General features: G+C 48.5%; 1 protein-coding gene across 1 annotated transcript in view; it reads left to right on the top strand.

The window, feature by feature from the left end:
• Nucleotides 1-1597, top strand: part of NAXE (NAD(P)HX epimerase) — an 89751-nt gene extending 88154 nt beyond the window's left edge. The window contains exon 6 of the mRNA XM_085636913.1: nucleotides 1230-1597. Within this exon, the coding sequence (XP_085493039.1) occupies nucleotides 1230-1432 (203 nt within the window). The 3' untranslated portion in view covers nucleotides 1433-1597. The remainder of the gene's footprint in view (nucleotides 1-1229) is intronic.
• Nucleotides 1598-24687: the final 23090 nt, after the last annotated feature.

Genomic DNA, 24687 nt, shown 5'->3' with positions numbered 1-24687 from the left:
AAGTTCAATTAATTCAATGATGAATAAGCCGTCTTAGAATCATCGATGGTTGCCTCTCCGATTTATTCCAATGACGTGTGCTGCGAGAAATGCTCAGTTTCAAGAAAGTGCTCATTGCTACAAGAGCGTAGGAACGTCCCGATCATCAAGCTTCTGGTATGGAAGCTGGAACAACCCAAACTGAATCAGAACAGAACATAAAAAGCAAGCAGAAACTCAAGGCAGAGGCCCACAGAGTGACGTCTCTGAAGAAAAAGAAATTGTGTTTTCGCTGTGGATTCTCCTTTCCACATGAAGATAAATGTACTGCAGTCGGACAAATATGCAAAGGCTGCAGGAAGGAAAACCATAAAGACGTGAAGATGGGCACCAGAAAGTTCTAGAAGCACCGTTCCCAAGCGCCTTGAGACCCTTACTGGTGAGTGGTTGGGCTTAACAAATTTTGATTGTTGGTTGACGGTGAGGAAGATGTGCGATGGTGAGTGTCTGAAAAGTTTCAGTGCTCCGTCCATCATCTCCTTGTGTTTGCTTTGCACTAAGTTGGCAGGGTACTCCCAGACGTGTGTCCCCTGCTCACTTTGCCACTGGTTTCATGCTAACCTGGCTGATGAAGGGTGTTACCCAGAAACCGGTCCCAGGATACTTGTTTTCGGTTCAGGGAAGATCTGACTTGGCGGTTCGAGCAGGACTGTTCCCATGAGGCACAGGGTCTAGACTGATTTGCATATAGCTGGGTCTGAACTTGTGTTTGCGATGTCAATCACAGACCAACGTGTGCATTTAGGATTGGCCGCTTGCAAAGAAGAAGACAAATTCAAAAAGAATCACCACATGATGCAACAACATTCGTTTGGATTTTGCCTAAAATCACGCTCAAGGTGAATGGTGGCCCTACAACTTCTATTATAGACAGTGATGCGTCGATAAACATCATGCTGGCAGGAAAGTACAATAGATAGACATATTTTAAAGAGTGTCAAAGGATTCCTCATATGGATGAAAGATATTTGAATAATGTATATTTTTTAAATGAAAATATAATATCTGTGATGAACGAGGATTACTAGTAAGTAGCATTTGAGCTTTTTATGAAATGAATTCAATCATGGAGTTATTTTAAGGGACTGCCACGTGTTTAATGTAACACTGACCACACATGTTTTACTCGGTCTTTTATAACTATCACGTCTGAAATCTAACTTTCAGTTTTGTTGTCTTTTGTTTTCCAGGCTGGGATGTGGAAACGGGCAACCCCGACGGCATCCAGCCCGATTTTCTGATTTCTCTCACAGCTCCCAAAAAATCTGCAGCCCACTTCACTGGGCGTTATCACTTCCTAGGGGGGCGATTTGTTCCTTCGGCTCTCCAGAAGAAGTACAATCTGGCCTTACCGCCCTACCCAGGAACGGACTGCATCACACGGTTACCATGACAACGGTGCAGTGCAGAGGAGAAAATGCTAGCTCTTGAGTTAAATTGCTCATGTGGCCTTTTAAAAGGCAGCTGCCTGAAAGCGAAATACTGAGAAAAGACGTTTAAGAAAAGAGCAGGGCTAGATTAGGCGAAATTGGATTTAATAAATATACAAAAACCGAAATTTGTACCTGTTAAGTGTATGACGCATACATTGATCAAACTAAGTTATGCAGTATTTTAGACCCACATGCTTTGTTGTAAGCTAACCATGTATGCCACTGGTGACCCGTCTAAATCTAGTCAATCAGTACTTTAGTGAATTCACTTAGAGATGTAAATTGATTCAAAATATTGCCTTTCCGTCTCTTTGGTGAAGTGCTCATCTGTGTTGCCAGACCCGCAAATATTTTTTCGAAGTCTGAATCTAGTGACTTGCAGTGATTGAATGAATGAATGAATCAGTGAGGTAATTTGCAATTGCGACTCTGCTGCGAAAAAAACCTTTTTCGTTTTATTAACAGAGGTGCCTTTTTTAGGGCTGTTTGAGGGATATCCAGGCAAGACAATTCTACATATGGACAAATTCTGCAATTGCAAAGGTTACTGCTGCATTAGATAGCATTAGAAGGACAGTCACCTGTGCAAGAGGAGTCCGCACAAGCGTAGATTAAATATTTTCATATCAGTCACATTTTACAGTACAGAATGATTCCCCGTAAAACATTATGTGTATCCGGGTTCTGTAGATCAACTCAGTATATTAGCAATCTCTTCCATTTTAAATCCATATATAGTTTAATTTTGTGTGGAAGCCAGGACACTGTGATGCTTTCTTTTGCCACTGGATTTTGCACAAATCCACGATATATACCAGAAAATCAAGTTAATTTATTGGTTGAAATCGGTTTTAGGATTTACATTGAGATACATTTTTTGTTTTTCTAGCTCTGTGGATTAGATGCTCTTTTATAGCCATTTCCTTCAGCTTCAAAGATTAATCTTCTATTTCGTATTTAATAAATAATGCCTATGTAGGGTAATCAGTTGTTTTCAGATAATCTGGGAGAGTCAATAGGCAACTAAAAATTGCGTCTGGGGCCAATATTGGTTTATTTTATTTGGGTGTATTTGGTAAGCATTGATATACCCACCACACAATTATACCGCCCGGCAGTACAGCTTGAAAAAAGTGCTTTAAGAAAATATTGAATGTTTTTATTCTCATGGCATGGCGTTCAAGTCGAACTTCAAACTTGATAGCGCTCTGCAATTTACTGTCAAAAAGGTATGAGGCAACTGATTCACAAACAGATTGAAGGCATACATAACAAAGTTGTGCGGGGTAAAATTGAGATCCATGCAGATGATATGGTATTTTTCAAACAGCTACCAGAAACATTGCTATGGTACATTTCTGGATATAATTTGAATGTACCTAAACATTAACATGACGTGCTAGAAATAGTCAAACCTTTGATCCGCGTGTTCTGTAACTACAAGTGATTATTTGGACAATAATATATCACTAGTACGTACCTATCTCTCTCGTTGAAGTTCATTGCGAGTCTTTGTTTGCAGAGGCTAATGGAATCTTGAAACGTGTTAGCACAATCCTGCTCTAGGTGATTGGGCAAATTAAAATCACCATACATGTCGACAATTTAGCTTTTTACCCACCTCTATTCTTCTCTGTTACAAACGAGCATCTTAAAATAAGGGCGCCTTTTTTTTAATGATTGCTGTTGTATACACAGATCTACTAAAGGCGTTTCGTTTTAAACTTTGTCTTATAATTTTAGCTTCATAGTTTGAGTTATCTTGTAATCCGTGATCTTGTAAATCTTGATAAGGTGGGGGTGAACAGCTGAGAGAGTCCAGTAGGCAAATAGTGGTAGAAAAATGGCTTTTTTATTCCGATTTTAATAATTCATCTGTTATAATACTGTCCAGCCAACGCGTTTCATTCCCTTATCGGGACCTTCATCAGGGCTTTTATCTCCACTTTGAATTACTGTCAAAGTGGAGATAAAAACCCTGATGAAGTTCTCGATAAGGGAATGAAACGCGTTGGCTGGACAGTTTTATAACAGATTAATTTATTAAAATCGGAATAAAAAAGCAATTTTTCTACCACTATTTGCCTACTGGACTCTCTCGGCTGTGCACCCCCATCTATTAGAATCTCTTTTGATCTGGAACACAGTGACGCCATTCAACGGCTGGCGTTGGGGTTGGCTGCACGGCGAACTTAAGCATTGGAACTGGTGTGAGGTGCGGCATTGGAGGTACGCAGTTGTTTCAGTTGGACAATTATCTTGATAAGGTGCTCGTCTTACATGGAGAGAGGAATCGATTCCCCCACACTGATCAGATCACACAGCTACATCTATGAGTGGGTCGAATTCCTTAATAGTATAGACTGCTGATGCTGGTGGGGTGTGAAAGAGCATGTAGACCCTCTGTGGAACAGCAGGCAGTGACAAGCGGTGAAGATGCCCGGGGCTTGCTATAAGGCCCGCCGCATAGGCTTGAGCAATCCCACTCTGAATTGGATTCCCCTTCATATGTTACAGACACTAGGCACTAGACTCACAATATTTTATACATTGGAGGGGTGGGAGAGCAAGCCCCGCTTGACTGTGCCAGTGCAAATGATGGAACATCTGGACAAGGCGGACATGTTTCATAACAACTTCCTGTCAGCTCCCCATAATTTTGGGAGCTCTGACCCAGGATGCATAGGGACTGGTTCCTTGCTCAACGGCCCGTGTATTGGGTCAGGGACAGTGAAGCTGTCACCTGCTCGCCCCTATGGTCCTCCCCCCTTGCCCATGTGATGGATCGGAAGTCTGAGAGTGGCGGTACTATCTTTATGCACAATGTCCCTAGGTTGCCAGAAGGGGTGAAGGAAGACCCAGATTCTTTGACTAATAAAGTGATTCACTGGATACTCGATGTACTGAAATGTCCATCAGGACATTGTTGGGGTGAAACGCAGATCTTTACTGGGGGGTGTGCTTTAGATCACTTTTAGATTATCCTGGCCTCTCACAAATTAGCAGACAACTGCATTGCTTTGGAGGCGCACTTTTCTAGCCCAGTGCCAACAAAGATTTGTCTAAAGCTCAATGCGCTCAGGATTATGGATGAAGCCGACCCGAGCTCACACCAGCAAAGGGGCACCGATCCAATTGAGATTTGACTACCAACGCCCCCTAGTAGCCCTATGTTTAATGCCCTTTACTGCTAAGCTGCAATCCGAAGTCTGGATTGCATTCTCCTGTAACATCGCCAGCCTTAAATCTAATTTGGCCGACCCAGACTGGGGCGTTTTCATTGACTCATTTGATTTGTGCTTGTTGCAAGAAACTTGGTGTACATAGCCCATATATAGATCTGGGTTCACAACTTTATATTATCCAGCTATTTCCCATGGTAGAGGCCGTCCGGCTGGTGAGTTAATCACCTGGGTAAAGAATTTGCTAACCTGCACAATTAAAAGGCTCAAGTTAAACTCCCTGGACATCCTGGGGCCATCCCTTGTTAGAGGTGGGTCCCCTCATTTTATCTTTAATGTCTACAATAAGACTAATGGGGCAAATAGGCCATCTAGTTGCCTTACTATCCTGGAGGAAGCTATTGAAGCTTTACCCTCTAATGATTTGTTAGATCAGAGGTCTTCAAACTGGGGGGCGGGCCCCCCTAGGGGGGCCTCAAATGATCCCAGGGGGGGCACCAGGATGTGGCCAAAGAAGCATTAAGCTCACAGCAATGCTTTGTTTTAAGCAGGAAATAAAATAGTGGCAGTTAGCCTCACTGTAATGAACATCTTTTGTCATTATTATCTGGCTGGGAGAAGGTGTCAAACGGGAAGGGACTCTAAATATTCTTCTACACCACACCCACATTTCTAATAATCACACTGTGGGTATTTTTACACGTTAGTAAGGCTTGCCTGACCAGAATTGTATGTTTGGCAATCGTTTATTTGGTTGCATTTTTTAAACAGTAAGAGAATTTAACTAATGTTTGAATATGTCTCCTCTTTAAATAAGTTGAGACATTCAAATATTGCCAATATAATGGAATAATTGTAAAAATATTTGAGGGGGGCCTGATTTATTTACATTTTTCACTGGGGGGTGCGGGTTTAAAAAGTTTGAAGACCACTGTGTTAGATTTTACTGGTGACTTTAATGTAACTTGTGAACCCTTTTGCCCTTATTCACTTAATTTAACAAAAGAGGAAGAGGTAGCTTGGGGCATCCTACAACTAGATTTGGTCCATGTAAATAGATACACAGCAGTCACTGATCAGTTGATGCGCTCATCCCTTCGTTTAGGTCTAAGAGCATGCAACAGCGGGTCTATAGCTGACCGTAGAGGTGCGGATACCTTTAAGCAGCCTCTACAAACAAGCTGTATGGATTATATATGTTTATTTTACAACTGTGGCCCTCGCTTGACGACATGGTGGTACCATCATGACAGCGACCACAATGCTCTAAAGCTGGCCCTGAACAGACCTGGGATTCAAGAACATTTGTATGGTACTTTCAAGCTACCAGGAGAACTCGCCCTCACAAATAATAAACAGGCCCTAAAATGGACCTCCGTCTGTAGAGACAAGAAGATGTTGGCCCAGATTTACAAGCAGGTCACCAACAGTCTGGAGGTGATGAATCCCAGAGGGTCTCTAGATCTAGACCCTGTGAACCGTACTCAACTCACATGAAGAGTTATTTGTTAGACTAAATGTATTTTTAACCAAGGACGGTTGTAAGGCCAGCAAATCTCACCCCTCTGCCGTAACAACCATTGTAGATTGGCCAGGGCCAACATCATCAAGTTAATAAAAGCGGGAAATGGAACTGAAATCCACTGGGCCATAAAGAACTTTAAAGATACACTGACTTGGGCTAAAATTGCCTGGGAATACGGGGTATGGGAGGACCTGGTAGATGCAGCCAGGGCAGGAGACAATAAATTGTTCTGGGGCATAGCAGCTCATGGCAGCAGCCACGCTGTCTCATGTATTGACTATCATTTGCAACCAGAGGTATGGGTGGAACATTTTAAGGGGGTGTACGCAGCTAAGATATTTCCCACATCCAAAGCTATAACAGTAGGGCCTGCCTTACTCGTAAGGGAAGACACTCTGGTTGTCTTCTCACTTAAAGATATTTTAGAGGCAATAAAGGCAATTCCACCCCTCAAAGCATCTGGCCCTGACTCTATCCCTGGGGATTTGTTCCTATCGGAACCCCGCGTTTGGCCTTCTTACTTCTACCTGCTTTTTCATTCTATTCTGAAAGGTGGCCTGATACCCAGATCTTGACAGACCGCTGAGATTGTGCCGATATTTAAAAAGGACAGTGAAGAAGTCAACGGAAACTGTAGACAAATCAGAATAATTGACGCTTCCCGGAAACTATTCTGCCCTCTCATTTTAAGGGAACTGTTAGAATGGGCCCATGCGAATTCTATACTTTCAGAACTGCAGGCGGGTTTTAGGAATAACATTAGTACATTAGACCAAATCATACGCTTCTGCATTATCTATTGGAAAACAGCAACGTTAGACAGAGGTCACTGGTACATGGTTTTTGTTGGTCTAAGATCAGCTATTGACTCGATTTCTAGGGCTAAATTTGGGGATTGATGCAGATGGGGTTCCCCAATCCTTTTTCAGTTTTAATGAATTCCTTCAACACTGCTCGTGGAAGATGTGGAAGCAAAGGCGAGCTCACAGAGTTGCGTTTTGGCACCGACCCTGTTTGCACTCTATTTTAATGATCTAGTTAAGGCACTTGACTTCACGGACAATGAGGCCCCAAAATTAGGTCCTCACAAAATCTCTTTGTTGCTCTTTGCAGATGATACGCCTTTAATATCCAAAACCCTATGTGTTTTGCAGGCGATTGTAGAATTTTTGCAGTGATGGTGTCTTAAATGTAGCATTATTAAAACAAAGTTTATGGTTTTTAACCCCTACAAAGCAGGGCGGCGCAACATTCTGGTGCAGGGGGTCCCTTTGGAGCAAGTGCAGGACTGCGTATATTTTGGGGTTTGTCTGCCGAACAATCTGAATTGGTCCGCGCACATTAGCACGAGCACCCTGAAACTTCAGCAGGAAACCAGTGCTGCAATCAAAATACGAAAAAATCACAGGCTTGTCCTCTTGCCCCGGCAGTAGAGAGCTATGTATGGGTGAGAGCTATGGGGTTATGTGAAGGCTGACAAACTCATTAAGGTGGAAAACAGATTAGTCGGGACATACTAAATCTTCCAGTGAGTGCTTCCCGCCTCCCTCAAATCTTAGATGTTGGTATATATCAGATCTATTTCAGCATGATGCTTGGACCCATTTTGTACTGGTACAGGGTAGGAAAGTAGGATCTACTTTCATAGTCACCCCCCCCCCCCTTTTTTGCTGGTGCCATTATGTTTTTCTGACTAGTCTGATTGTGATCCTGCTAAACAGGACCCCAGTCTCTCTGCTTCTTCCCTAAATTGGACATGGTGAGTACTTGGGTAAACTCCAGATTGGCTACTGGTGTACCCTTGTAAGTCCTTAGTATATGGTACTAAGGTTCCCAGGGCATAGGTACACCAGGGGTCCCCCATTGGCTGAAGCATGTATTATGCCACCCATGGGAGACCACTCCTATTGTGACTACAGGCCAGCCATTGCAGCATGTGTAAGCTGGTGCTAGCACCACTTACGACCGATATAAGTTTCCTTATATCTGAGGTCACTGCACTTAAAACCTTTCACCCCTAAGGCAGGCCTTTCAATTCTGAAGGCAGGGTGCTCTGTTATAAGTGTGAGGATACCCCTGCATGAGCAGGACACCCCTACAAACCACCAAGGCCATTCTCCCGGGGGGTAAGTGGATCAGCCATTATGATACATTGAGTGGCCATGCGTCATTGCGCGTCATTATGTGTCATTACGCGATTGCTAGCTTTAAATTGGCTGTAACGTTTATCCTGTCTTCATCCTGCCTCGGTTGAGGGGACTGTGTCGGTGAGCCTGAGCCGAGGTAGTACCCGTTCTCCGTTCTCGAATCGGACTTCGGGTACCGGAGTGAGCACCGATTGAAGTTTGCGGCCTACTTCTCGCCGGACCCCGGATTTGCGCCGGGGGGTGACCCAGTGACAAAGTGAACAACAACGGCGGGCTGGGCCTGGCGAGTCGCGTACCCCGCACTTTCGCTTTCACTTTCGCACCCCCTTGCCGTCTCTGCAAGTGAGATCGCGGAGCTCTTTGTGTTGGTGTGGCCTCGCTGGGAGACCCTGCCTGCCTGCCGGCTGTGACCCACCCCGCCGACCTGGGGTGGCCCCCCGGAGCTCGTGGCCTTGACTGCTTGTCCTCTACGGCGTAGCTGGTGCGGGTGTGAGACCCGTGGCGATGGCCACGAAACAAGATGGAGATCGGTCGAAGACCAAGTCGACCCGGCGTGGCGCCGTACATCAGGCCAACATCATGGACCGTTATACCCTCCAGAAGGGATCTCCCGGCGGACCGCACAAGTCCTCTGAGGGCCCCCCTGATGCCCCGGATTTGCCCACGGATCTGACTCTGCAAGACGTCATGGGCGCCATTGCTGAGATGAAGGCCTCGGTGGGCCAGCGGTTCGACACCTTGGCGCATAAGATCGACGCGGTCCTCGTGGATGTCGGCCTGGTGAGGGCTGATCTCTCCAAGACTAACGACCGGGTTGATTCTTTGGCCCAAACCGCGTCGGGCCTCACGACTGAGGTGGCGGCCCTCCAAACGGAGGTGCACCGACTTCGTCAGGCAAGTGCGCTTCTGGATCGGCGCCTGGAGGATTCCGAGATTCGGGCCCGGAGGAATAACATCCGCATCATCGGAGTACCCGAGGGACGGGAGGAGGCGGCGGCGGATCTTTTTGTAGAGGACCTGATCGCTACCCATCTCCAGCCTCGGGGACTGAGTAAATTCTTTGCCGTGGAGAGGGCCCACAGAGTACCCGGGGGAAGGCCGAAGGTTGGAGCCCCTCCGCGGCCTCTCATTGCCCGGATTTTTAACTTTCGGGCCAGGGACGCGATCTTGCAAGCCTCCAGACTGCAAGGGCCGATTAAGCTGGAAAATATGGAGGTGAACTTTTATCCTGATTTTACCCAAGCGGTCCAGAAGCAGAGACTGAGTTTCCTGGGCGTCAAGCGCCGGCTCCGGGACATGAACTTAAAATACGCCATGCTCTTCCCGGCCAAGCTGCGGGTAGAGGTGGATGGTCGCACGCACTTTTTTGATCGTCCCGAAGCGGCCGGGGACTGGCTGGACACTCTGTCTGGGGGTAGTGATCGAGATGGTGGGGGGGGGGGCGGCGGGAGGAGACGGCCCACTGGCTCGGGACTGAGGGGTTGATGTTGGGCCTCAATCTGGACGACTATGATGCCACTTTCGACCAAGCTTCTGTCTTTGTTCTTTCCCCTCCCTTGGAGGTTGTGTGGGGTCTAGAAGGGGTACTCTTTCCTCCTCTAGGGGGTCTAGCTAGTTTCATTATATAGGGGCGACAGGCACACTGCAAGTTGGGGGGGCTGTCTGGGCTCATGCAGGGGTGCAGGGAGGGGGGAGTTTTGTTGGGGCGGGTGGGTTGGGGTGGGGTGTTGTTCGTTTACACCACAAGGCAAAAGTATCGCTGTGTTCTTTCTAAAGTGCTCTCTGGGGGACGAGTGATGGCTTCTGTTTATGATGGGGGGTAGGGGACTGAGTCTGTTGTCCTGGAATGTTAATGGATTGGGGGACAGGATAAAACGAGGTGTGGTCCTGCAGTTCTTGAAGCGAATTTCGCCCGATATAGTTTTCCTGCAGGAGACACACCTCATTGGCAACTCCTTTTGTGCTATGAATCGTCGGGGCTACCGCCTTGTGGCCCATTCGGGCTTCACGTCTGGTTCAAGGGGTGTGGGCATTATGGTTAAGAACTCGCTCCCGCTGGAGATTGATGAGGTGCTCCATGACGACAGGGGACGTTACACGGTTTTGGTGGGTAGAATGGAGGGCAGAGTGGTCGTTTTCGTGTCTGTCTATGTCCCGCCGGGGCTGCAGACGACCACCTTTGCGGATCTGGGGCGCCTCCTCCTTGGCCTTCCGGAGGGGATTCTAGTGGTGGGGGGGGATTTTAATGATGTGGTTTCCGGAACTGTGGATCGTCACCCCCCTAGGGACCTCCCCCGTGCCCAGGCGTGGTTGTCTGGCCTCTTGGACACCTTGGGGCTGGTGGATTGTTGGCGTCTGAAACATCCCACGCAGCTACAGTACACCTTCCATTCAGGAGCTCATGGTAGTCTCTCACGGCTAGAATATGTCCTGGTTCCGGCGGCGCATGTGGGGAGGATAGGGGAGGTGCGCCATTTGGCACGGGGTATTTCGGACCACTCCCCGCTCTTGTTGCACTTTGATATTTTTCCGAGGGGAGAGGGTAGGGTGGTCCCGATTAATCCCTGGTACCTGCGTAACCCCACCATTCGCGCAGAGCTGGTTAAATCCCTTAAGCGCTACTTTGACGAGAATGTGGGGTCTGTGTCATCGGCGGTCTCACTGTGGGAGGCGTTCAAGACGGTACTCCGGGGAGAGGCCTTGTCCCTTATTTCCCATTCCCGGAGGCGCGAGCGGGAGGAGGTGACCCGTGTTGCAGCTGAGATAACCGAGTTGGAGGGTGATCTAGAATGTGGGGTGACGGATGACAAATTACATGTTCTCCGACTCAAGCAAGCGGCCTATAAGGCCCTCGTCACGGAGGCGGCCAGGGGCCTCAGTAGAGAGCAACAGGGGAGACTGTATGATGTGGGTGATAAGGCTGGTAAATTGATTGCGTGGCTGGACAAAAAGGAGAGAGCGAGTCGAGTTGTCCCGTTGATTGAGAAACAGAATGGTGTGTGTGTCACTGAACCAGAAGAAATTGTCTCCTGCTTTGCAGATTATTTCCGTGGGGTGTATTCCCCGGCGTCCTCCCGCTCTGAAGAGGATTCCCATGCCCTGCTCAGGGATATCGCGCTGCCTTCCCTTTCGGAGGAGGACAGAGTGTCGTTGGACGCCGCTCCAACTTCCGAAGAAATTGCCCTCACCATACGCTCGGTCGCTTCCGGCAAGGCCATGGGTCCTAATGGTCTTCCCATCGAGTTGTATAAACTGCGACCGGATACGCTGGCGCCGCATCTCCGTGCTATGTTCCTCGCGGCCCACTCGGCGGGTTCCCTCCCGCTAGACCAGCGTCTAGCTACTATCGTGGTTATCCATAAGGAGGGGAGGCCACGGGACCGGGTCACATCCTATCGGCCTATTTCGCTATTGAATGCGGAGCCCAAAATTCTCGCCACGGTGTTGGCCAATCGGCTGGTCGGCGTAGTGTGTGACTTGATTCACCAGGATCAGCCCGGCTTTATCCCTCATCGCAACACAGCGCTTAACCTGCGGCGCTTGCATGGGGTGCTTGCACGTGTCCCGTTCCTACGGGAGCCGGCCATTTTGGCGTCCTTGGACGCCACTATGGCGTTTGACACACTTGAATGGCCATATATTTGGGCGACGCTCGCGAAGTTTGGGTTTGGCCCAGGATTCATCGGTTGGGTAAAATTGTTGTACTCTGGCCCGCTGGCGCAGGTGGTTGTGAACGGTAGAGTGTCGGCTCCGTTTGAGCTGGGCAGGGGCACGCGACAGGGCTGCCCATTATCACCGCTCCTCTTCGCGCTTGCCCTGGAGCCCCTGGCGGAGTGGCTGCGGTGGGAACCTTCTATTCGTGGTCTCCGCTGGTCCCCCGAGTATGAAGACCACGTATCTCTATACGCTGATGATATTCTCCTGTACCTGGCTTCCCCACATAAATCACTGATAGTACTGGTCGATGTATTGCATTCATTTGGCCTTAACTCCGGCCTTGTCATCAACTGGGCTAAATCGTGCGTGTATGTTCTCTCTGGGGAGGATTCTATCCTTCCGCGGGGCTGTCCTATCCAGATCGCCCCGCGGGGATTCAGGTACCTGGGTGTCTTCATTACCCTGGACGCGGAGGCCCTATATAGTCAGAACTTGCTTCCCCCCCTCCAGCGCCTGAAGGAGGATGTCGCGCGTTGGAGGCGCTTGCCGCTCTCGCCGCTCGGCCGGGCGGCATTGTTTAAGATGATGTCGCTGCCGCGTTTCCTGTACGCTCTGCAGAACACAATGGACGTCGTCCCGGCGCGCTACTTTCGCGAGGTGGAGTGTTTGCAGCGCCGACTGTTCTGGGAAGGTAGACCGCGTATCGCCCTGGCGAAGCTGACGCTCCCGTGGTACGACGGGGGGATTGCCCTCCCGGATATCAAACGGTATTATTGGGTCTCCCAGCTGGCTGCGATTAATCACGGCCTGTACGGGCCCGCTCTAAACCCGGCCTTTGAAATGGATAAGATGTTACTGCCGGGTGGTGATTATAACCGAGCGCTTTACTCCAGCTCGCTTGACGCACGTCTGACGGGCCCCACGCGTGTCATGGTACGAGTGTGGCACGCGGCTAACGTGGCGATGGGGTGGAAAGATCGTTTGACCCGGGCGTCGCCACTATACGCATCTGAGCAGTTGGGCTCCCTGTGGACCTCGAAGGGCTTTGAGAAGTGGGACATGATAGGCATCAGCAGGGTGGGTGATCTCTGGACGAGGGGGGGATTCAAAACGTTCGAGATGCTGCAGACAGAATTCCAGTTGCAGGACAGGGAGTACTTTCGGTATATGCAGATCCGTCACGCGCTATGCTCCGTATTCCCGGACGTTGCCTCCATCCCGGAGTCTTCCCCTCTGGAGGATAGAGTACTAGATGGACATGTACCGGACAGCACGATTTCATTAATCTATAAAAAACTTATCAATGACCGCTCGGGACTGCTGACTAACCTTCGTGAGGCATGGGTTGCCGATGGATTGGAGCTGGATGACGAGGACTGGGTATCTGCGGTGGCCTCCCCGAAAGAGGTGGCCATACCGGCCCGCCTTCGCTTCGTCCAGCTCAAGATACTCCATAGGGTCTATGTTACGGGGCCAAGGCTACTGCGTATGGGCTATGCTGTGGACGGGTTGTGTAAGCGTGGGTGTGGTTCTTTAGGGACCTTTCTCCATATTTTGTGGGAATGCCCGGAGGTGGAGCGATTCTGGCGTGGTATGCATGATGTCCTGCGGGTGGTTACGCGTGTGTCGCTGCTGCCCGAAGCGAGGAGATGCCTTCTGAATTTATGGGAGCCAACCGACTACTCGGTGCCACAGACGTGGTGGGTGACTCTGGGATATATGGTGGCCAAACGCGACATTGCTCAACTGTGGGGTTCCCAGAGGTCGCCGACTGTCTCGGCATGGAAGGATAACATGGATTGGTGCATGTTTCGGGAAAAGGTAGTGTATGTTGCGAGAGGTAAGCCTGGGACATGGGTGAAAGTATGGGGCCCCTGCAACGCCTACCGCGGGGGAATCTGTACCCCGCCGTTATTGCCCGATCCGTCACCGGCCCCGTCCCCCTAGCCAGTTTATCTCCCCGGTTCCGGGCACTGAGTCCACCTAGTCCCCGTCCTGACCTTTTCCCCCCCTTGATACTCCTATGGATTGGTAGGGTCCCCCCTCTGGGGAGCACATGCTGCTGTTTCCGATTGTGGGTTGCCTTGTGGATTTGTTTTTTTGTTGTTATTTATATAAAAATGAAACCGTTATGTGGGGTCCGGATGGTGTGGCTACCACCGCTCCTAACTCCTGTGCATCTCCCTTTGCCGCGGCATGCGCGCTATTGTTCGTATCACATGCTCCTCTTGCTTGCTAGCGGCCGGCCTGAAGGTTGTAGGCCCATCTTTGTATATTTTTTTAATTTTGTAATAAACGGTTTAAAAAAAAAAAAAAAAAATTGGCTGTAACGAACCCTGTTGTGTTTGGTATCAAACATGTTGGAACCATACCCCAACACTGTAAATGGTGGCCCTCAGTGCTCCCGGTACCAGTCTTCTAGACCCAGACAGCAAACAATGGCTGCTGCGGACCAGAGACCCGAATCTGCCCTCCTGCTGCTGAGCCAAGCTCGAGCAGGGGAAGGCAAGACAATAGGTTTCCTGTCACAGGGAAGTGTGACCACCTCCCAGACAGGACTTAGTCTATTAGGACAGGGTGGGGGCGCTTGCCAGCGCCATTAGACTGCTTTGAAGGGCACATTTGGTGCCCTCCTTGCACACTCCAGTTGGAACCCGTTCAGGGAGCCGTTGGCTCCCGCTCTTGCATGAAACTGGACAAAGGACATGGGAGTATACTCCCCACTGTCCAGCCCCTCCTGTGGGAGAGGACCTTGAATCATCCCAACCCTTTCCTTAAGGTACTTAAGGGCTTACCTGTTGGTGGTTCCTTAGATTCATCATGGGACAAGATTCAGATCCGAAACCACTTCATCTTCAACCGTCTGGGCACTTTGGACTTCGCTGGACTTAGCTTTGGGAACTGAGACTGCAACTGGGAAGACTCCTGCTGCTCCTGGTCTCTTCATCCTCCCAGTCTTCTGCGTCTGTGCTCCATACAGGTTCCTCACAAGGCCTGTGGACATCCAAGACACACAAAGGAATCTCCCTTGTAGTGCAGGAGTTACTTCTCTGCATCTGCAGGCACCGCAAAGAAGTTGGCTGGTCTGCTGTTCCTTGGCTCCGAAAGGTTCAGCCTGGGATCTTCAGGCCCCAAGAAGCTCCAGCTTCAAGCATCCCTTGCAACCAAGATCTTTGTCCGCACCGCATCCTCTGCACCTTCATCCTTTGCTGAGCTACTCGAGGTCCTTATGCAACTGCTGTGCCTTCGGCCCGTGCGCCCTCTTGAGGGTCTTCTTTGGCTCCAGTGGGTTCCCCTGCTTGCTCAGGGCCTGCTCTGACTCACCTGCTCGTGGTCATTTGGACCTTGCTGGTCCTGAGACTGCACCTTTTTCGCATACTACGATTGTTGCCGTTGCCAAGGCTTGCTTGTGCTCTCGACAGACACCGACCCCCTGGCTCTTAACATCCGACATGGGACAGCTCATGAACGACTCCTGGCCTTCCTTAGCGTCGCCTGGTCCACACAGCTGCAGCTCCAAGGGCACCGTAAACTCTCCTGCAATTCCAGACATCGGTGGGCATTAGTCTTCCGTGCCTCCTGGTCACTCCTGAGTGGCATAGACTCTGTCCCCTCTGCTTGCAGGTACCTCTCATCTTGAATCCACCTTTGGGTTTTACCTTCTTCGCCAGCGGCATCTTCACTGAAGTCCTCCATTGTGGTCCATGGCGGTTTCAAACGTCACTTCCCACCTATGCACCCGGCTGCCCTGGTGTAGGTTCCCAGGGTATCCACAGGTGGGGTGCCTCTCCAACCTTCCATCTTCCACAGGGTTTCTTCAGGGTTCTCTGGGAAGGGTCCTTTTTCTTTAAAACTGCAACCATGACTTACCCATTGACTTGTATTGAGGACGCAGCTGTGTTCCCACTCTGCACACGGCCTCCGTGGGGTTCCTGGGTACTTACCTTGGGTGGTTCCTTGGGTCCCTAGCTCTTCTATGTCTTCTGGGTCCAGTCTCAACTTAGGTCGTGGTTTGCATTCCACTTTCATAGTATATTGTTTGGTCTCCCCCTGAAGACCACTGTGTATTTGTGCTACTTACGTGTTCTATTACTAAAGTATTGTGTGTATTGTGATTATATCTCCAAGCAGGAAATATTGCAATGTGTTAGTGTTTACAATAAATACATATTTTTATAACTACACTGTGGGGTTCTTTTTCACTTAACCTACACTATATGATTAGTACTGGTAACAAAAGCTGCTTTACACTCCTTCTGGACTAAGCCTGAAGGCTGCTCTCCACAGCTACCACTTAGAGAGCTTTCTAAGGTTGTCTAAGACCACTAAAATCACCATATGGGTTGTCTGGATCAGTGCAGGGTGCTACACTTACATAAGTGAGCATCATATACTAAGCCAGCCTCCTACATACAGGCTCTGGTCTATAGTTGAGTTGGTATCATACAGACTAACTCTAAAGGTACTTCTTGGATCTAAAGGCTGTGAGAGGACTCCCTGCCTTGCCTGCCTTAGATTTTTGTCTGATTAGATTGGCTTGCCCCCTTTGTGGTAAACTGCGTATGCAGCAGAGTCAGTCCCACGCACAAATTGAAGAGCGTTTGAAGGAGTGTCTTTCGGTGGGGGAATTGAAAAAAGTCAACGCCAAGGCCAGAAGTCTGACAGCTTCCTTTTTAGATCACAAGTTTAACCCTGCTTATGAACTGTTTTTTGAAGTTGTCCCATGGTGTCAAACTAAGCAACTTTTTCTGAAAAGTGAGGTACAGCGTCTTGCCTGTAAACATAGTCTGCATTAAATGAGGGGTGGGAGAGAGAAGTGCTGTAACTCTAGTAAGTGCTCCTCTTGCAACTCAGAAGATTAAACCCTCCATTTTGCTTTCTTCTGTATTGCCTATCCTCGACAACGCGACAAATGGCTTAAGCCTGTATGTAAGCTTCTGGGCTTCAGCCGATATGCAGTCGCACTAAGGGTCTTACGATCTGACACCAGAAAAGGAGTTATTGCGGTGGCTACATTTCTTGAAGCAGCTTGGCTCATTCGCCATCGCTTTGCTCGCTCACTGATTTTCTCATGACCTTCTCATACATTGTTAAATTTTACACTGACTGCAATTTAGCCTAATAGAGATTGGCCAGATATCTGGAGGATAGTGGGATCTAGTCACCTACTGAAAGCACCCTTCAGTTTCTGTTTTGGACACGCTCTACGAACCATCGTATTGTCATGGGTTTCTTATTTGTAAATATGTCTGTTCAGTCCACCTTTTTTCTGAGTACTTGTGCTTTACATATGTGTCTGATGACACCACCATGTAAATATTCTTTAAAAAAAAAAATATTTCCCAAAATGGGGTATGCAATTTGAACCCCAGTGGGGCTCAGACTCCCTTTTCGATTCCCCCATATTGTTTTGGAAATGACTTTTGTCATTTTGATTGCTGCTTCTCTTTTTTACTGAGCTTTGGCATTTGCACTTTACAATGTGATTGAGGGCACTACAGTGTAAGTATGCTCTTTGTAATGCATCTTTTATATTTTGCTTAATTTTGTTTTGCCTGTTTCCCAAATGCATGGCTTATTTTAATTGGCTTTATGTATTTTATAGCCGTAATAAACTGATTGAGGAACAAGCATTGGCAAAGCAAATAGGTCTAACTTATTCAAGAGATATTAACTTTGCCAATGTGTTTTAGCCATGTAGTACACCAGTGTGGGTGCTTTTCAGTTAGTGGTAGTGGCGTTGAGGAGGAGAGTGGCGTGTAATGTTGTAGAGAGTAAAGTGTCGTTGAGTCGAGTAGCATAGAGTGGAGTGTCGTAGAGTGGAGTGATGTAGAATGACAGAGTGGAGGAACATAGAGTAGTGTGCTGTAGAGTGGCACAGGGTGTCATAGAGAAATGCGTCGTAGAGTTGAGGGTCATATTGTGTCATGGAGTAGAGTGAGTCTGGAGTATAGTGTCATGGAGGGGCGTAGATAGTTGTAGAGTAGGTTGCCGTGAAGTACCAGAGTAGAATAGTGTAAGGTGGAGTAAAGTGTCAGAGTAAAGTGTTGTGGAATGGCCTAGAGCGATGGGGCGTAGTGTAGAGTAAAGTGTTGTAGAGTGGCTTTCAGAATGTCTCCAAGAAGTCTTTAGCAACCAGACAACTGCACTGTCTGGTAGGCTTTGACCTAAAAAAGACTGAAAAACTACAGTCACCCTTACAAACATTAATTATGTGTCTCATATACTTTCGAAGATGGGGCTTTGGGCAACCCATCATGGGATGGTGGGAATGAAAGTTTGAGTAATTCAAAATGTACAAAAACAAGAGAGCAATAGAGGCGATTGGGCTCAGCCATAAAGACACCATTACTGTGCCTGTAATGGCACAAAGTTAGGTCAGCCTCTGCTATGGTCTTTGTAGCCAGCTGAGAGGAGTGACCCCCTGTCGATATGACCGATTTGAAGCGACACCAGCAGTTTAGGCCACAGTATCAAATGAATTCCATGAGAAGGCTCGCAGGCCAACATAAAATAAAGGACAAATTAATTAGCAGCGAATAGCTGCTAGATATTTTACTTATACTAAACAACAATAACAAATATTAATTTGTGACTTTGGAGACGCTCTACTCTTCGGATGGCTACTTCTACCTGCAGATTTCTACCCTCTTGAATATCCTGCAAAAGCCAGACTGGATCTGGAAAAGATCAAACAACTCTCCTATGCCAATAGGTGGTGCTTAGCTCCGTCTTATTGTTGAGTCCATCCTCCGTGACATCACCGGAGCCACATTGGCATATTCAGGTGCCCTGATATTAGTTCCAGTTTTTTCCATGCCTTTCAACGCGAATCCGGAGCAGCAGTCCTTGAAACATTTTTCTTCTAAATTCTACTTTGCAGTGTCTCGATGATCATTTCAGACCCTCATAGGGTCGGTTTGTGGGGCTTGAGGACTAAGCACGACTCGAGGTTGTGTGATCAGTACGGCCTCATGCACTCTAAAGCTATTATGAAGGAGGAGGCAAAACTCTTCAAGGCATGGCCAGGTTATGACCACTGGGCTGAGCGTTGATCCCTCTCCAGATCTCAATCCTCGCCCTTCACAATCACATCTTGGAAGCAGGTCTCATAAAGTGACACAGCAAAGAAAAAGCACATAAAGAACCTCAGTAGGGATTCTTTGGCATTAAGGCTCCGATCCACAGGTGGGTCTCCGGGTCAGCGTCCTCACTCTCTGAGTGAGGATTCGGCAGTCTTGCCTGAACACCGAATTCGTGAACATCATTCTGGTGCTTCCTCCACCTTCAGCTGATGCACCAATCATGGGTCAAGTATTGCTGTCCACATAGCTGGATTTCCAAGTGCCTGGCACACACCCAGTGTAGATAATGGCCTAAACACAAGCAATGATAGAACTGTTCCGCCACATTCATTAAGCCCTATAGAACTCTTGCTGCGCCCAAAAGGTTTTGCCCTTGTGGGTCCTCCTCTGTACCAGTCAACACCGATCAACTTCCCTCAATTCCTGATCTAACTCTAGCCGGCACTGTTCTGCTGCCAAAGGCCACCCCAGTGGTCCCTCCGCAGGTTCCTCCATCATGTTCACCAGGAGCACCAGCTTTGGAGCCCTGAAGAGCAAGGCCCTCGTCCTTATAGCGGGTAGGCACAAACACTGAGAGGAAAATCTGGTATAGGGAGAAATATTAGTACAAGAATACTTTAGCAGACTGATATTTTTGACTCCGACCATATAGAGATGTGGAATATTATGGTTTATTACTACGATGATGGTAGTGAGGTGGCATTATTTGCTCACAACTACTTTTCAAAATGCTAGCTGTACTCACTAAAGGAAGACTTAAGATTGACCTTTCGAGCTTCATCGGAGGTGGTGGCTTTTTTTATGCCGGTCCTAAACATATATTTTTTTTCAAAAGGCTGTGGAGGTTCTGGAGTTGCCTCTGTTAATGAAAATAAGACAAATATCCTGACTTCAATTCTCCAACTGGCTGCTTAAGCATCGCAGGGTTTGCTTCTCTAGCATGAGTCAAGTATGGGATCGATACTTACGCTGCAGTGAACCGTCGGGTTGCTTGCCGGCATCAACCGGCACGGGGATCCCTCATTTCTGTCCGCTCACCTCTCCTCTGAGAGCCTTAGTGCAGGCATATTCCTACAACAATCAGAATCCAGTTTCATTTTCTGCTGCTCCCCCTGATTGGAAGCCAAATTGGATAGAAGACACAGGAAAAAAGTTTTCACCACAGGAATCTTGTCCTCAAATCCACCATTGTGTTTTGGCAAGGTACCCTCATGCATTTTGAGATACAGGGCAAATGGTCGTGCCCCTCCTCTACCAGACCATTTTCCCTACCAGTTCTCTGTGGCCATTCATGATGGGCAAAATGCGGTGAAGCAGATCTTGTGCTCAGGCCAGGACATTGTACACTATGGCACTGTCAATGGGTTTATAGTTCACTACCAGCCGTTATGACTTGCTTCTTTCCTTGGACTTTACAGGCCAATTAGAATGGCATGCCCTTTGATATCTGCTGCCTGTTTGGAGCGAACGTCCTAGAGTGTTTTATGCAGGGGTGGCTATGGCTCGTTGCTTGGGATTGGCCTCCCCTGCTTGTCAGATCTATTGCCAGTACCTTACAGTTTGTAGCTATTTTCGATCTATGCCATTTTGCAAATGTTAGCCCCGCCCAAGTCTGTTCGACAGCAGCTGAGCTAATTTTGTCAGTAATACAGATCTCATGGTGGGAATAAAGGTTTGACATGGTTCTCTCCAGCTTTCTCCTTCTTCCTGATCTTCCTCTGCCACGTCCACAAAACCTCTTTAGCTTACCTGCAAGGGAGCATTCATGGCCTGTGGGAGGGAGACTAACAGATCATGAGGGACGAGTGGAAGCCTTGAGAAAGGATATACCATCCCTTTCCAGGAATTACCCCCCACCTACCCCATTCCTCCTGTTCTCTCTGTTACTTCAGATGAGCATGCTTACATCCACCAATAGGAAGTCTTAACCATTAGGAGCAAAGGGGTTGTTGAACTTGGCTCAGTTTTTGGTGTACACCTGTTAGTGAGGCACAGTGTACTGAGTCCAGGCAACCCTTAGTGATAGTAGTAGTGGTCCCTGATAACCAAAGCTCTCAAGGGGTAGCTGTGGAGAGCAGCTAAGGCTTATTCAGGAGGGTTTAAAGCGGGTACAATACCATATAGTCAGTGAAGCTTACACATAGGAAAGAACCACACCAGCGTTAGAAAAATACTGTATTTATTAAACAACACTGAGAACTACTTGGTATATCGCCTACCTGGAGATATCAATACACATAGGAATATACTTCGAAACAGATAAGTAAAGCATAGGAAACACATGGGTCCCTATGGGTGAGGTGGTAAACCATATACTAAGAAAATGGAATGCGAGATGAGTACCAAACCAGGACTGATACCCAAGGATGAAGAAGGCAGGGGAAGAACGGAACCTCCAAAGGAAAGTAGCTAGGGACCCCTTTAGATGCAGAGGTGTTACACCGGGTCAAATGTTCATAGAATAACATGGGGGAGGTCGTTGTTGGTATTTTACAGTTTCAGGACACTTCAAGGAAGACTGGACAGCCACTCTACCTCTAGATACCCCGGGAACCAGGATACCGTATAGCAGGGAGCCCCGGTGCATAGGTGCGAAGTGGTGTCAAAACCACCCGTTGAGGTCAATGGAGGATCTTGGAAGTCCGATGGCTTCAGCGTTTCATTGACCAGGTTGGTGGAACCCAACCATGGATTCTGAATGAGAAGTACCTGAAAGCAGAGGGGACAGAGTCCATACCACCCAGAGATGTCCAGGAGGAGCAGGAGCACAATGCCACCCCTTGCCGTTGGTGCTTGCTGTAGCATGCAGGTCTTGATGTAGCAGCTTTGGAGCCTAGGCGACGATGCAGAAGCACATGAGCCCTCCATGAACTGTCCCACAATGGTTGAAGACAGCAGGAGGGTTCAGGGGCCGGCAGGACCACCAACAAACCTTGACAAAGATAACAGTCGGGTTGTAGGAAACAAAATGCTTGGTTGCAGACTAGCAAGGTCTGTAGGACTAACCCAGCAAGGGTAAGTCAGGGTCGGCCATAAGTACGCAGGAATCGATGGAGACCCCAGGAGGACCCTCTGGCTGCAGGCACAGAGATTCACAAGGAGGCCTCAGCAGCACACAGAAGATGGATGCCCATGTCACAGGAGATGCAGGGAGGACAACAGTCTTAGAGCTGTGCAATGCTCGAGGCTGGCACTTCTTGGAGCTTGAAGATCTTCAGTCAGGAGAATCGACAAGCCTTGGCAATGACAAACAGATGGTATGCACAGGGATGCAATTCAAGTCAACTGGAGAGGGATTACTGTCTCCCAAGTTGCAGGAAAGACTGGTCAGGCCTCTAAGGTGCCAACAAACTACCACCTGTGTTGCAGAGCCGGGAGGTGTCCCTTGGACAGCAGGATCAGCAGACCGGGTGTCGATGTTGAGGTGCCTGCAGAGGCTGGGGAGTGACTCCTTCACGCCAAGGGAGATTCCTTCTTACTTGGATGCATGCAGAGTCATGGGAGACTCGGGGGGGGGGGGGGGGGGGAGAACATGGCCACAGATTTGCAGAAAACTCGAAAGAGCATTGAGACAAAGTTGCAGTAGGAATTTTCCTACCAGGAGCAGCCATGTCTTTGTTCCTGGATCGATCCAGTAGCAGAGGTGTCTTCAGACAGGTCTTGTTAGTATCCAGGATGAATTTAAGGACCCACCCTCAGCAGAGACCTTAAGTAACCCTAAAACGGGGAATGACACCTACTGCAGTGACCCACCTATCAGAGTGGGCCTGGGATGCTACTCTAAGGACCTAACCAGTTAAGTGCTCTCAGTGGCTAAGATTCAAGATGGCAGAATCAAGCAGCCACCTGTAGGAGATCTGGGCACCACCCCGGGAAGGAGCTGGACAGGGGGGTGGTAACTCCCCTGTCCTTTGTGTAGTTTTGGGCCAGACTGGGAGCCAGTGGGCTCCTGTACTGTTGGAAACTGGTTTATGCAATAAGGGCACCAAATGTGCCCTTCAAAGCAGTCTGGAGGCGCTTGGGAGCAGCTCCATCCTAGCCTAAGACACCCAATTCTAAAGGAGTGGTGACTACACCTCTCTGCAGGAAATCGTTTATTCTGCCTTCCCCTGCCCGAGTTAAGCTCGGGAGCAGGAGGACAGAACAGTCTCTGCGGTTGGCAGCAGCACTAGCTTGCACGCAGACCCTGCAAGGCTACACAGGTAGACATGGGGGGTCCTCTAAAGACCCCAGAGTACATGGTATGCACCTAACACTGATAGATCTGTGGTGTACCAATGCCCTAGGTACCTTAGTGCCATATACTAGGGACTTACAGGGGTAAATCAGTATGCCAATTGTGGAGTGTACAAAGTACTTACCAGCAAATTGAGGAGAGAGAGCACAGATACTGGGGTCCTGATTGGAAGGATCCTAGTTTATTACAGTCAAAACACATTGACGAGGCAAAAAAGTGAGGGTAACTATGCCAGAAAGATTCTACTTTCCTCCAGAACTTGTTCCTGATCAAGAGATTTTAAAGGGATGTTATGCCCGTGATTTTCTTGTGCCCCAAAAGGACGGCAAGCGTAATCCTAGTCTTGATCTTTGGATCTCCGGATCTCCAATCCTTTTCTCTGTGAGGGTAAATTAAAGATCCTCTTGCTTGCTCACATCTTTTGCCTCTGGAACTGGAAGACCAGATGGTGGTCTCTTGACTTGCAGGACGTGTATTTTCACATACTGATCCTGCAGTCATACAGGAGGTGACTGCTTTTTGTGGTGAACTCCACAAAGTACCAGTTTGTCACTCTTCTATTGGGGCTAGCATCAGCACCTTGACTCTACCAAGTGCATGTTTGCAGAATGTGGATATGCATTTTCCTGTTCCTTGACGATTGGCTACGAAAGGACCACCACCTGAGTGATCCAGTAACCCTGCTGTTCGACATGGAGTTCTTCATCAACCTGCCCAACTCATAGCTGGAGACATCATGGTACCTGCCTCCTGTTAATCGTGCCAAAGTTTGACACGTCATCTCTCAGGCCTTTTATGCTTCCCCATAGAATTTTGGACGTTCAGTATACGATCCTGATGTTTTGGGGAGGGTGCGTGTCTGCCCCCCCTAAGATTCTTCCGTCATTTGGGCCTCCTGGCTTCCTGCTGAACATCCGTGCTTGTCCTCCAGTGATGCAAGTAGGTTCAGCACTGGGACAGATGTCGGACTGTCAGTCTGCCAGAGATCTTCAGTGGTGGTCAGTGTTGTGGAAACTTATTGGTCGGAGACTCTTCTGCTCTCCACCAGCAGTTGCCATGACGCTGATGGATGTCTCCACTCCAGGGTCTCCAGCAGAGCATGCGTGTCTTATCAATCTGCTTGAGTTTCAGGAGGTCTGCATGGCGTGTAAGGTGTCCTTGTCATCCCTATGTGGTTGGTCAATGAAGATCTTTGCGGCAACACAGCTGCAATGTGGTAAGTCACCACACATGGTTTACTGTCCCCTGTGTTTAGAACAGTGGTGCAACACAGGCCCCCGCAGCCCCTGTGGAGAGGGCCCCCCCAAGCTCCAGGGGGCCACCTCAGCACAGTACTCTGGCTGGACAGCTCCTGACTGAATCCAGAGGGGGGCACTCAAGTT

This window comes from Triturus cristatus, chromosome 12 (genome assembly GCF_964204655.1).
Source record: "Triturus cristatus chromosome 12, aTriCri1.1, whole genome shotgun sequence".
In the NCBI taxonomy this organism is placed as follows: domain Eukaryota; kingdom Metazoa; phylum Chordata; class Amphibia; order Caudata; family Salamandridae; genus Triturus; species Triturus cristatus.
The sequence above is the reverse complement of the archived record's forward strand: the minus strand, read 5'-3'. Positions and strand labels throughout refer to the sequence as shown.